The sequence below is a fragment of the Bactrocera tryoni genome, chromosome 3 (genome assembly GCF_016617805.1).
Source record: "Bactrocera tryoni isolate S06 chromosome 3, CSIRO_BtryS06_freeze2, whole genome shotgun sequence".
Classification (NCBI taxonomy): Eukaryota; Metazoa; Arthropoda; class Insecta; order Diptera; family Tephritidae; genus Bactrocera; species Bactrocera tryoni.
In genome coordinates, this window is record NC_052501.1 from 2,348,755 (window position 1) to 2,362,448 (window position 13,694).

Here is a 13,694-nt window from a genome sequence, read left to right on the forward strand (position 1 = left end):
CCCAATGTTATCCTGATATTCCTATGTTACAATGCAAAAGTTGGTGCAAACGAGCTACCATGCCTACTTTTCATATAACTCCATATCAAATTCCATCTGAATCATTAACTTTCTAATAAACGTTTCATGAATATTGCGTTTAATGTGTGACTAAAAATTATTCAAATCAGACCAAACTATTCCAGCCTCCAGACAGCGAATATGTGGACGCCAGTTTTTATTGCGAACTTTTCACCTAAAATATCGGTCTAGCTGGGAGATATATTATTGAAATTCCGAAAGTGTTTTCCTCGGCTTTGGCTTTTGCACGTTGCGAAAGTGTAAAATGTTCGGTTACACCTGAACTTAGCCTTTCCTTACTTATTTAATTCAAATTAATTTGCGGAACAGAGGGGCTGACATTACAATCTAAATTTGCATCTTTCAACAATTTGGGGATATTTTCTGGGACTTGTTGAACACAAATCAGCGTGAAGCGTAGAAAGAAGACTTTTCCATCGACCCTTTTGCCTTTCATAAGCCAATCCGCAGCAAAACTTTCCTTAAATAAATACAAATTGAAAACCCAGTTGTTGAAATCCAACGCCAAAAACCAATAAGGAACAACGTCAGGTCATTATTTACGTCAAGACTTGCCCATAAGTAAAAAATGTACTGTCATAGATCTTCAATTATAATTTCGCAATAAATTACCATGTAGAGTCTACCCCTTTGGCAAACTTTAATTTCATTGCTCATATGTGCAACAGTCTGAACTTTCATCGCAATTTCTTAAATCAAACAAATTTTACACGCGGGTTAACCTTTACAGCAAAACATGCCTTCGCATATGAAGCCCAAAGGAACCCTCGTCATTTTAAGCCGCGCCCTTTTCATTCACTTACAGCCTTTACTAGTGTGCTTGAGCAGATCTTTTATTCACTTACATAAAGTAAATTATTTAGATTTCAAATTTATGTGCACATAAGTAATGGAAAAAGCATACTTTGAAGAAAAACTTTTTCTCCCTTCCCCTGCTCTTCGGAAACTGTGCGGCGTCGAGATAAGCGACGAGTCATTTTCCATTGAATTATGCAAAATGTGTACTCAAATTTGCATAATTTACAGCACTGCACATGGGCAGGAGCGTTGGAGGGAGAAATAGAAAAAAAATCAGTTTGTTGCAACAAATAAAGGAGTGAAAGCTGCTGCGGAAAGGGGTTGCAAGGTTGACTAAAATTTGCCTAAAATGTATGATTTGCAAAACAGTAATAACATCCTCATATGTATGTACATACACATACATACATACACGTAAATTTACAGTACGTGCGCGGGTATAAATGCGGTATGTTGGCGTAAGATTCTACATACACATATGCAGAAGGGGAAAAGTCTACACGCTGTATATGTCGTTATTTATTAGAGATCTGATTGTGTTCAAACGCATAGACACATGGGAGCTCATCGCATTTCCTTGTTTCTAAGAGTTGTTAAGAAAATGCGAATATACTTATACCTATATCTTTATGTTTTATGCGGTAAGTGGACTTGGTACATTTATGAGAATTGCTTAGTTACCATCGTCGAATAAATCAATCACTTCAGCTGATAGAGCCACTCCGCATATTATTATGTTTGGCTTCCAATAAATCTTAGAAATTTTGGGGAGCACCAATGAAACAAACGGCCAATGGTAAAAAGAAGTGAGTTGAGTTTCTGAGTGAAGTAATTAGCAAGCTCGCTTTGTGACTTACCAGAGAATTTTTGAGTTCTACTATAAGAACAGTAATAAAATCAACAATTTTATAAAAAAATAAAAACTCTAATATTTTTAACAGTTCCAACTATGTATGTCATTATATTGGGTAGTCGAAAATCTTTTCGTAGTTTTAATTGAACTTCAACTTATTTTTTTTATATTTATAATGAACTTTAATAAACCAAATATGTACTATTTTGGTCGACCACTTTTTGGCATTTTTCCGCTAGAGACATTATTCCATCAGTGTGAAACTTTTCTGGTTTCTCGGCAAAAAACTGCGACAAGTAATTTTCACAAGCTTTTCTTGATACCAACTTTACTTCATTAGGGGAGTTCTGCAATGACCGAAACAAATGGTAGTCCGATCGTGCAAGGTCAGGGCTATATGGTGGATGCATCAAAACTTCCCAGCCAAGCTGTCCCAGTTTTTGCCGAGTCATCAAAGCTGTGTGTGGTCTAGCGTTGTCCTGATGGAAGAAGAAGCCGTTTCTGTTGATCAGTTGAAGCTCTTTCTGTTGATCAGTTGTTGACTTTAAAATGTAAAATCAATCGTTTGACCAGACTGGAGCAGCTCATAGTGGATGATTCCTTTCCAATCCAACAAAACACTCAGCATAACTTTTCGAGGCGTCAAAATAAAAAAAAATGTAAATGAGTTTTTTTGCGATTCAAGACCTCGAATAATTTTTGAACGAGTCAATTTAGGTCGGTTCATTCTCTACAAGAATAAGCATTCATTTTCACCATACAATAGCATCAAACTCTACCAGAGTTTTTTTTTTTTGATTAAGAACGGTATTTCCATGGTAAAGGAACTAAGAAAAAAAGGACTGCAGTGCACCGACTCCATCCAAGCGATGCACAAAAGTAATAGAAATGGTAGTAATTTTTACATTCTATTTCTAAAACTCATTACTTGATGATTTATAATAGTTCTCCTATGAATTTAAGGCATTGCAACTACCGTATAATTATTTACTTGGAGCTTTCTTCGTAGCTTCTAATGGACTTTGTATATTTTTGAACATTCTTGTTATATATTGAAAGGATTGTTTTATGAACAAATTCAATCCAAAACCAAGGGAAGTTGAAAGCTGCTTCATCACAGCTGTGGCTTTAATAATAATAACTGTAAGCGGATACCTGCCAGAAAGTGTCTGAAGACCTCTCGGAAATCACTCAATCAAAATGGCTGCAATTTTCACGGTTCTGTCGCTTATCATGGGTACTTACTGTACTCGTACGAGTCCATTGGTGGTATACATATGTACATCAGAGCGGGTAAAGTTTTTTTCTACAAAATCGCGTAAGCGATCTACGTATCATTCTGAACAACTTTGACTCAGGGACTATGAGTCTAAAGCCGGTTTCGAGTGAGTGATTTTTAAACCGATATACATAGCTGTCCGAACTGCCCGATTTCGACAAACAATCAATAGAATATGAAAATGCACCTATGTATTATCTTTCATTCGGTTTTGGACCCATACTCTCTAAGGTAAAGTTGTTCAGATTATCCGTCGAAGATTTCCCGCATACGAAATTTTTCGTTTTCCTTGGCTTTCTTTATATCGACCTGCTCTAATGTACATACATATATGTATATAAGCAGTAACAAAAACTTAGACAGTACCGGTGTTGAATTACACACAAACCAGTCAGCAACAATAGCCGCAACATTTCATGAAAGCGACACCCTCTTTCCGCCTCGCCACGAAGCTGCAGCTTCACCATTAGCCCCTTCGCCTCAAACCGGGTTCCAGCTGCAGCCAGCGCGTTTAGCTCTGCAGAGTGCTTTGCCAAGAATATAATCCAACTTGATGTTAGATAATAGTGGCTTTACACACTAACGCTGGCATGAGATTAAAATAACAACAACAACTACAGCTGCTGCAGCCATGTACTTGCAATTCGCTACAATGTGGCGCCACGAATTTATGTGTGGTAGATGTACTTGCATGTAGCTGCGGCACCTACACCACGGCCAGGTGTCTGTGCGCATCGTGGATGGCCGAGGGCAGAGAGCAGAGGGCAACTGCAGTGACAGCTGCTGCGACAGAAAGACAGACGACAGCTTATGGCGTTAGAAATTGCGTGCAATTTTATGTGCGCGCACCCTCACACACTTACACACCTACAACAGTCGTGCTTAACAACACACACATGTGTCGAAATGTACTCGGGCGCGTCAGTGTGCGTGCGTGTTTGTGTCGCGCATCATCGCAATTGCCAAGAAGTAATTGCATTTAGCTTGCGCGAGTTAGCAGCGTGTTTATATGTGGTTTGGTGTGGGTGTCTGTGGTTGTGTGTGAGCGCAGTTCTCCAAACTTGTTATATTCGCAGATATTTAAATTTGCTGTCGTCAGCTCTTTCGCCCAGCAAATTTGTGTGTATTTCGTCTGTTTTCGCCCTTCTGCTGCACATAAGCAGCTCTCGAGTATTTAAGACAAATTCATAGTCGAATTCTTCCGAAAGCGCGAACAGGGCGGCCTAAAGGAAGGTTTATGTTAAATAAAGTGAATAAAATTTAGTGTTTTTTTTATCAATGAATAGTTTATTTCATCAACTAATTGGTTGTGGCTTCGGTCGAAACTTTTATTCGAGGTCTTAGTGGTCTCTCTCTCGTGGCTTTACTCGTCGGGAACGAGAGTTATAGACGCATTATACCAAAAAGAAAGAGCTTTTGCGGCAAATCATTCCATCCAGCTGAGCGTGGGGAGAACTTAAATTCATTTCTTCAGTTCCAGACCTTAATTCCGTCATTAAATTGGCATGTGGAATTCTTTGCTTCCCAGTCTCTGCCAAGGCGAACATCATTTGTCACTAAGCACAGTTTTGTCTATCCAAGATCATCCTAGGAAAAAGATTTACAAAATTTGCCAAAGCTGTTAACTTTTCTACGACGTGGGTTACATCTTACGGGGAAAGAGGAAACGTAACAAGAACTTATTGTTAAACAAAATCTATCTGATTAAATTTGACCCGGACTCACAAAAATACAACACATTTTTAAATATTTTAATATAATCCTTTATTTTTTCTTTCAAAATAGAATCCTTTTGACAATTTGTATACCCTTGTTATAGTGAGGCCTATAGCCGCCATTCTAGCCGAGCCTTCAGCGAGCTTTGTTGTATCGTTTGCTACATTGTTGAACGTCTACTCGCCGTCCATTTTGCAAAAGATTCCAGGCTTCTGGTACGAAACGCTTTGTTCACACAACGTTAACCAAAATGTGTTACGTCGATCTATGGGAGAAGTGTAGGGCCTCTGCTATCTCCCTGATGACAACACAACGATTTTCAAGCACTTTTCTTTAACCTTTTCGATGTTATCGTCACTAATAGAGATATTTGATGACTTCATGACCTTCTCTGAATGTTTTTAGCCACTCTATTATTTATGTTCATGGTAAAGTAGACTCACCAAAATTTCAAGCAAACTCGTTCTTCAATTTTTTTAAGGTCAAAATGGCCAGACAAATTTCTCGTTCAAATTTAAGGAAAAAATGTTTATTGTTCTTAGCAAAATTTAATTAGTTTGCATTTAGCTCACCCTGTAGCTTCAGCGAATACCCAGCTCTTTTCTGTCTCTCAAAACATAAGCGCAGTATACATATGATATGTTTTTGCGTGAAATATTGCATCTCACTCGCCAATTCAGATTGCATGCACAAACAACACATTTTTTTCTGGTAAGAAGTACCTGCATCCTAAATAGCTCACTTTCCCACCATTTGAATCTAAATCGCTCAAAGGGGATTAAAGTGTGCCTACGAATTGCAAAACAGTTAGTTTCCTAAGAGCTTCTCATACAGGTATTGACTACAAAGCCATACATATAGCAAAAGCATATACTATATATGCTGTTTACACGAAAGTGGATATATGTTCTATATAATATGGATATATACTACGGATAAGAACCCAGAAGAGAAAGTTTTGTCTAGCTGCTGCCACTATTTAGGTCCGCACAGCTGAGCGAATTTATAAATAACTTAAAAAAAAATTGGTAACTAGTTGGTAACTAGTTTGTAACTAGTTCGCTACTCTCGACTGTGATCATTTGCGTACACTTTCACCACAAAACTAAATTTTCAGTATGACCTAAGCAAAAGTGTGACAAAATAGCAAAATCAGTTAGCATTTTATTTGATTGATTTGGCATTTTAATTGGAAATTCCAAATATTTATAAATTATAAATCAAAATGCTCAAAGTCCACGCTTTTGGCAACCCAAAGTTTTCCTAGTGGGTGCCTTACACACCTGCTTTCATATGAGCGCCTCGCAAGTAACGGTGCGCATTTGCATCAATCTAAAGTAGAATCACATAGCAGAGCGCTCAACACTTGCAACTGTGTACGTGCAATCCAGTCTCACGCTCACTCGCCATTTCCTTTGTTATTTTGCAGCTTAAATATTTTTCTAGTTTCTTTTTTGTCGGCAAGTACGTTGAAGTGACTGCAAGTGAAGTGTCTTAGTAACGTCACTCGAGGTTTTGTTTCAGCAAATCTCAATTGCGCACAAACGCACGCTTCTCGAGCAGCTCTCTGGGGCGGGATTAAGTGTTAATGTGCAAGGCAAGAGTGTCTTAAAGTGTGCTAGCTAGGACTTGGCGCAGTACTGCAGCTGCCGTCTATGTTTTAAATTGAATTCACTGAATTTTACCGTTAAATGGTGTGCTCTAATAGTCAATTAGCAGAAACGCTTCTATCGGAAGGATGAGGTTGCACAGCTGTTGCCAACTTCATTAAATTTTTCCTCAGAACTAACCAAAAACTCTATAAAGTTGATCTGCGAAGACACTGCAGGTATGAAAATCAGTTTCACCAAAAAAAACATGCCTCCCGGTGATTACATTCGGTTAGCCAATGGTAATTACAAGCAACTTGACAAAGGAAGAGTTCGCTTTCATTATAAATTATGTTGCGGTAATTTGCTGTTGGCAAGCACAGTTAATTATCATAATTTAAGCAGCAACAATGCCAAAAAAACAACAATACGAAAGCAATAGTGCACGGTTAAAAAGCATCGAAGGCGCTGGCACTGAGTGTCTGTGTGTGGAGCGTGTGAAATATTGCTTTTCTCCTTTGCGCTTATTAAACCGGCGACCACAACAAAAAACGGATAATTTACAGCGCCGGCAGATTTATGACGTATGGCGCGGAGACAAAAAGCTTCTGCTGTAGCTTACTCATACACACACACACGCACATACGTGTCTTCTGCGCTCGTAGAACTTTTAATTTCTTGCGAACGACGAACTTTTTTGCCGTTTTCCGTTGAGCTGAAGCCATTCATTTAATTTTATTTCCGCATAATAATTGCATGAAATATCTGAGTAAATTGTATGAACTTTTGGCATGGAATCAGCACGCTTTGGAACAGGATAACGTGCCATATTTCAGTGGCTTTGCAGTAGCTGTAAACCCTCATTTAATTCATTTAATTATATGCGGACTAATATTTATGTTGATGGCTTCGCACTAGGGCGCGAGGAATTGAGAAAAGATGTTATATCTAACCAAGTGGAGGCAAACTTGCATGAACAGTTATGTTGAGTGTTTGAAACATGACTTTTTTATACCCTGAATAGAAGACGAGGTTTGTAAAAAAGTATCGTGAGTTTTGAGTTTTTGCAGGTCATTTATTTTCGATTTTTTATGGCGTTATGTTGGTATTCATATGCCTTACTTATGCTGCCAAGATCGGTCAGTTGGAGTGTTTGGCAGGTATTGTGCTTAGGGCCGGCATCCCAACGCTTTTTGGAGTTTTAGTTCGCCAATCGTCGAGTCACCATTAGAGAAACTGCTGATGAACTACAGGGTTGGTCCGGAAAATAATAGGACTGATTTTCTTCCGCGGCAACTGTACTTCGGAACGTGCGCACAGTAAATGGATTCGGTAGAGGGTGTTCCTAGCTAACGAACGGTTGGTCAGTTGTCTTCGAGCACCTGGAGAGTCATGTGGAGCAAGCCGAAAATGCAGCATTCGTTAAAGCAGGGGTACGCTATTAAATTCTGTGTGAAACTCTGTTAATCTGCGGCGGAGGCGTTTGATGAGATAAAGCATTCTTACTCAGATGAGTATGATCCCGAAACAAAAAGGCAATCTTCCGAGTGGCACACGCCGGCGTCTCCTCGCCCAAAAAAATGGAAGAATGAGGATATTCAAAATGAAAACGATGCTTTTGTCTTTTTAAACATCAAAGGCATCGTCCCTCATGAATTTGTTTCTCCTGGACAAAGCGTCAATGCCAAGTCTTACGTGGAAGTCCTGAAGAGACTCAGACAAAGGATCAATCGGGTCCGAAAGACATTGCAGCCGATTGGAAGTTGTACCACGACAACGTCCCGGCTCGCCCTACAGCCCAGATGAAGCCCCCGGACTTTGTTTTGTTTCCTTGCCTGAAAAGGCCGATGAAAGGCAAGCATTTTGAGACGGCAGAGGGGATCCATACACCTCGGCTCTCATGGCTATTCCGGAGAAAGCCGTTCGTGGCTCTTTCAATGCTTGGAAATCGCCCTGGCAGCACTGCATCGACGCAGAAGGAGCCTATTTTTAAAGTTTTTAAAGAATTGTAACGACTGATTCAATAAATTTTTTAAATCGACTCAGTCCCACTACTTTCCGGACAAACCCTGTAAACATATCTATTGGCTCGTGCCTTTCGATTTTAACTAATGATTCATGTATGAGTCGGATCACCGCGAAGTTTGTGCCGGAATTGCTCACTTACGAACACAAACAACGTCGTGTTGACATTCCTCGGGAGATGTTGAACTCAGTCCACGACGACCCAGATAGTTCTTTGCAAAGCGTCATACGGAGAATAATGAATATGTATTCATCAAAACCGGGGACCAGGTTCCATTCCCAAAAATTAAAGCCAATGAAAGGATGACGCCACGCTACTATTGAGGAACTAAAATTTGCATTGAAGGGAAACTAAACAAGATCTCAAAATTACTTTTTTAAGTATTTTGAGGATTGGAAAAGACGTTGGCAGAAGTTCAATATATCTGGGAGTGATTTCTTTGAAGGAGACCAAATAGATATTCATGAATAAATAAACACTTTATGAAGAAATATGTCTCTCAGTGAAAACACAGACATTCAGCATGTTAACGGTAACTATATATAGGCATATAAAAATAGTGACATTCAGTAAATACTTTTCCAAGCGAATAGAAGCATTTAAATTGATTGTGAGCAAAAACACAAGCAAGTTTCTCAGTAAACAACTTCGTACATATTTCATTGTTGGAAACAACTTCCTCTGGCCTGACAGTTGATAGCCTACAGCCGGCACATTAGCGCAGGCGTTACTTGCATTTCAATCAAACTAATTGCTTCTATCAAGCGACACAGTTTATTTTTAATCTGCATTAATTGTAAGCTATTTCCATCCTCACCCCGACAAGAGTCTACTGCCCCCTTTCTGGCACTTGTGAATTCGCATTGCTTCCCATTGTGGCCCTCGATTACTTGATTGTCGGGGTTATGTAGCGGTTTATTTACCATTATGCTGGCGGTCTTTTGTTTTTAATTTTTACCTTTTTATTTTTTCTTTTTCTTCATTTTTGTTTTGTTGTTTTTTGCTTTTCCCTTGCATATCTTTACAGCTTCCGACGAGTGTTGCAGCGCGTTCGCAATTTATGAGTATTGCAAATTAGCATAATTAAATGTAAATAAGCACATTTGCCCTGCTTTTTATAACGGCATTGTTTCGCATCTGCCACGTCGCGTGGCAAATTGACTTTTGGAAATGTCAATTTGCTCTCATGAATACAGTTTGTATTCTGATTTTTCAACAAGTCTATTTTCTTCTATTTTACCATCATGCAAGTGACGTATGCGGTACTTCCGCTTATGTTGAAAGTTGTATAACGGTGAAATCTGGTAAATGTGACAATTTTCACATGCTGCGAACTGGGGTAATTGATTACCGCGCAGCCTAACTTGTCTGCATTCACGGTTTGCAGGGCGTATACGCAACATAAACTATCTTTATCATTTATACACACTAATACATCTACATATACTATCATACATATACCTATACATTTGGCGAAATCGCGCTTAGTAATTTATTACTTTCATTTGCATTTTTGCAGAATTTTCAAGATGACTGCACCGGCTGCGCAGGCCGACGTTAATCTGCTGCACGCTTCCGTGCTTTCGATGGTCGAATTCGACGACGACATTTTTGCCGCTGGAAATTGTTTCGATTGGAATGAGCACCCCTCGCAGTCGGGACTTTTCTGTCCGTTCGCCTATCGTTTGCCAGCCCCACACCTAGGCGCAATACTGGCCAAGGATCTCTCCATGGAATATCATTATCTCGGCAACACGTCCGAATGGTTCTTTCAAGCGCGAAAAAACGCCGAAAAAGTAATTATCCGTAACGAGCAATATCTAAAATGTAAGTAAGGAAAATTGATGCAATCCTTTTAGAGTGATGAACGCGAAAGCTCTTTAATTTGTTGAAAAGTAGAATGAGTGAGCTTTAGGTATTAAAACTTTTAGGCATTAAAATATTTCCAAACAAAACTTCGGTGTGCTTTGTAAGGTTTGTGCAATGACATTCGAATGCAAAGTCATACCACTTTACTTATTTTCCTACATATATATGGTAGTCAAAAAACTCCTTTCGCATTTCTAATAAAATTTCAACTTATTTTTCTTTATTTATAATAAACTTTAATGAACCAAATATGCACCATTTCGGTCGACCACTTTTTGCAATTTTTCCGCTAGAGACGTTATTCCATCAATGTAAAAATTTTCTGTTTTCTCGGCGAAAAACTGCGATAAGTAATTTGCGCAGGCTTCGCTTGGAGCCAACTTTATTCCATTAAGGGAGTTCTGCTTTGACCGAAGCAAATGATAGTCCAATGGTGCAAGGTCAAAGCTGTATGGTGGGTGCAAAAAAACTTCCCAGCCAAGCTCTCCCAGTTTTTGCCGAGTCTTCAAAGATGTGTGTGGTCTAGCGTTGTCCTGATGGAAAACGAAGCCCTTTCTGTTGATTAGTTCAGGCCGTTTTTGCTTCAATCTCATCAGTTCTTGAAAGTAAGATGTAGAATCAATCGTTCGACCAGGCTGGAGTAGCTCATAGTGAATGATTCCTTTCCAATTCCACCAAACACTCAGCATAACCTTTCGAGACGTCAATCTTGGCTTTGCGACCATTTGTAGAGCTTCACCCCCCCTGGACCATGATCTTTTTCGTACATTATTGTCGTCTTCTGTTACCATTCGCTTCAGAAATGGTTCAATTTCATTTTGTTTCAGAAAAGAATCGCAGATGTTAATTCGGTCTAAAACGACAGTCCTGGTCAATATTTTCCATAATTACATCGACTTTTTCAACGATAGGTCGACCAGAGTGAAGTGCATCTTTCACATCGAAATTTCCAGAACGGAAGCGAGCGAGCCATTGTTGTGCTACGCGAACTGATACAGCATCGTCGAATTTCTTCATTATTTTCACTCATTTTTGAAAACTTTTTTCAACTTTCCCGAATTTATTTTTTTTTAGGTTAAATGAAGCTTAAAATCTCACCTTTTCAATGCTATATGGTGTGACAGAATGTGATAGGCAGCACTGGAGATATACGACTGTAACGACATCTATTGACAAAATACGAAAAATCCAATATTTATATATAGATATCCTGTTCCCGGCAAAGTTGTTTACAGGAGTCGCATATTTACCTCACATTAAGTTATTTTTTTAGTGAAAAATCTACCCCGTAGATGTCGCTGGCATTGAAATATGTCTATAGGGATATTTCCAGTCCGATTTAGTACTTTTTGTGGCCTAGCATTACTCGCATGGAATAAATATTCGATGTGAAATGATCAGATATCGGTTCTTACTCATTCTGGATGGATACTTGAGTGTCAGAAAAGTAATTGTGCCGTCTTTAAGGCATTCGGTTAGATTACCAGGAAAACCTTTCAGCAAGAGAAAATAAAAATACCGGTTCCCTTTAATATTAAACCTCGGTGCACGTCAACCGTTTGTCCATTAGTTCATTATATTTGCACCGTTGAAAAATCCTTTGGTTGATTAACCCCTATTCCGAGTAACTCTTACCTGAGCGACAGTTAAAAAGCCAAAAAATGGAAAGCCAATCGAAAAAATGCTGATTAAAAAATTTTACGAAATGCTTTTCTGGCGCCTTTTGAGCGCTTATGTGCATAACTGCATAACACTTGAGCCACTTTGTGCTCGCCAGCAAAAATCGTGACCAACAGCAACACCGACAACAGAACAGTGCCAGCAACGCCATGGCAACTAATCAGCACTGCCCATGCACAAAGTAAATAAAGAGAAGGAAAAGGTAAACTGAAAATAAAAAGGAAAACCAAAAATAAAATAAACACACAAAGCGTGAACCAGGAGTGGAGAGTGGTGAGTCGAGAGCGAAATTTAATTTAAATTTGCTTGCAACAAAAGTTTGCAAACAGGAACTCATGCAACTGCATTCCGAACAGATTAAAGATGTTCAACAACAACAACAACGTGTAACCGAAGAAAATTTGCTTTAACAAGGTTGTTATGTGCACGTGTCTTCCCTGTGGGAATAAAATATGTTGGTGAAGCCGATTTAATTATAAAAGAGTAAGATTGACAATTTAAAATTACTCTTTCGAGTGCCAAGCTTCATTAAGTATGAAAAGAGAAATCAGTGAATGGATGAATAGATGTCGTTGCAGTCATATATCTCCAGTGCTACCAATCATATTGTGTCATGCCATATAGTGTTGGAATGGTGCGATTTCAAGCTTCATTTAACCAAAAAAAAAAAATAAATTCGGGAAAGTTGAAAAAAAGTTACAGCTGTTAAAAAATGAATGAAAATAATGAAGATTTACACCGATGAAAGTTTTAAACTGATGTAATAATGTCTCTAACGGAAAATTGCCAAAGAGTGGGCGACCAAAAGAAACTCTATTGGTTTTCAAGCTGTAAGGCTTAAAATTTTACCAAATGTTGTAGAAGCTGTTAATATAAGCCTTTGTAACAAGCACTTTCTCAACTTATAAGGTGTGAAGACAGGGATTCCATTTTATGCTTCGCAAGGGCTATACATAGTAATCCAATTTAACCTATTTCCAATTAAGATACCTCGACTTGCCTTTTGCCATGCCTTATGTCTATCCTCGTTAACTTGATAATAATTAGACTTAGATGCAAACGAGAGGCAACGATTACCGAGTTCCGGCTGGGTCGCATTAAGCTATTGCTTTCCATGTATTTTAAATGAATATGTTTTACTATTTTCTGGACATTTCGCTCACAGAAGTTAGCCGCGTTGCTCGTTGTTTGATTAAAAATCTTTTCAATAGTGCTATATTAAAACTCGAAAGTTTCCTCATGTGCATACAGCAAGTGAACTGGCCCTTAAGATTAATTAAATACTTCTGTGCATCGTGTTCACTGCCAATAGCAAACAGTCGGGCGACGTGTGTGAACGCAATGTGCACGTGCGAGAAGATTATTAAAAGAACTTTCAATTACAGAACTTTGAATATAAAAATTGTTTTAGAACTTCCACTCGACTTCGGTGTGCCGAACTGATTTTTATACCTTTATGAGAGCCAACATATAGGCTGAGAGGAGTTTAAATAACACTTACATTTATATTATAACAGGATTGCAGTATCTCGAATATATTTAAGACTTATTTAAACAGAAGGAATACTTCTATTCTATTTTTCCGCTAGAGACATTATTCCATCAGTTTAAAACTTGGTTTCTAGGCGAAAAACTGCGACAAGTAATTTTCACAGGCTTTTCTTGAAGCAAAGTTTACTCCATTAAGGGAGTTTTGTATCGAGCGAAACAAATGGTAGTCCGATGGTGCAAGGCCAGGGCTATATATTGGATGCATAAAAACTTCCCAGCCAACCCCTCCCAGTTTTTGCGGAGTCATCAAAG

At 38.7% G+C, this 13,694-nt stretch overlaps 1 protein-coding gene across 1 annotated transcript in view; it reads left to right on the plus strand.

The window, feature by feature from the left end:
- LOC120771553 overlaps positions 1–13,694 on the plus strand; it is an 85,929-nt gene that overhangs the window by 23,240 nt on the left and 48,995 nt on the right. The window contains exon 2 of the mRNA XM_040099614.1: positions 9,862–10,169. Coding sequence (XP_039955548.1) covers positions 9,862–10,169 — 308 coding nt within the window. The remainder of the gene's footprint in view (positions 1–9,861; positions 10,170–13,694) is intronic.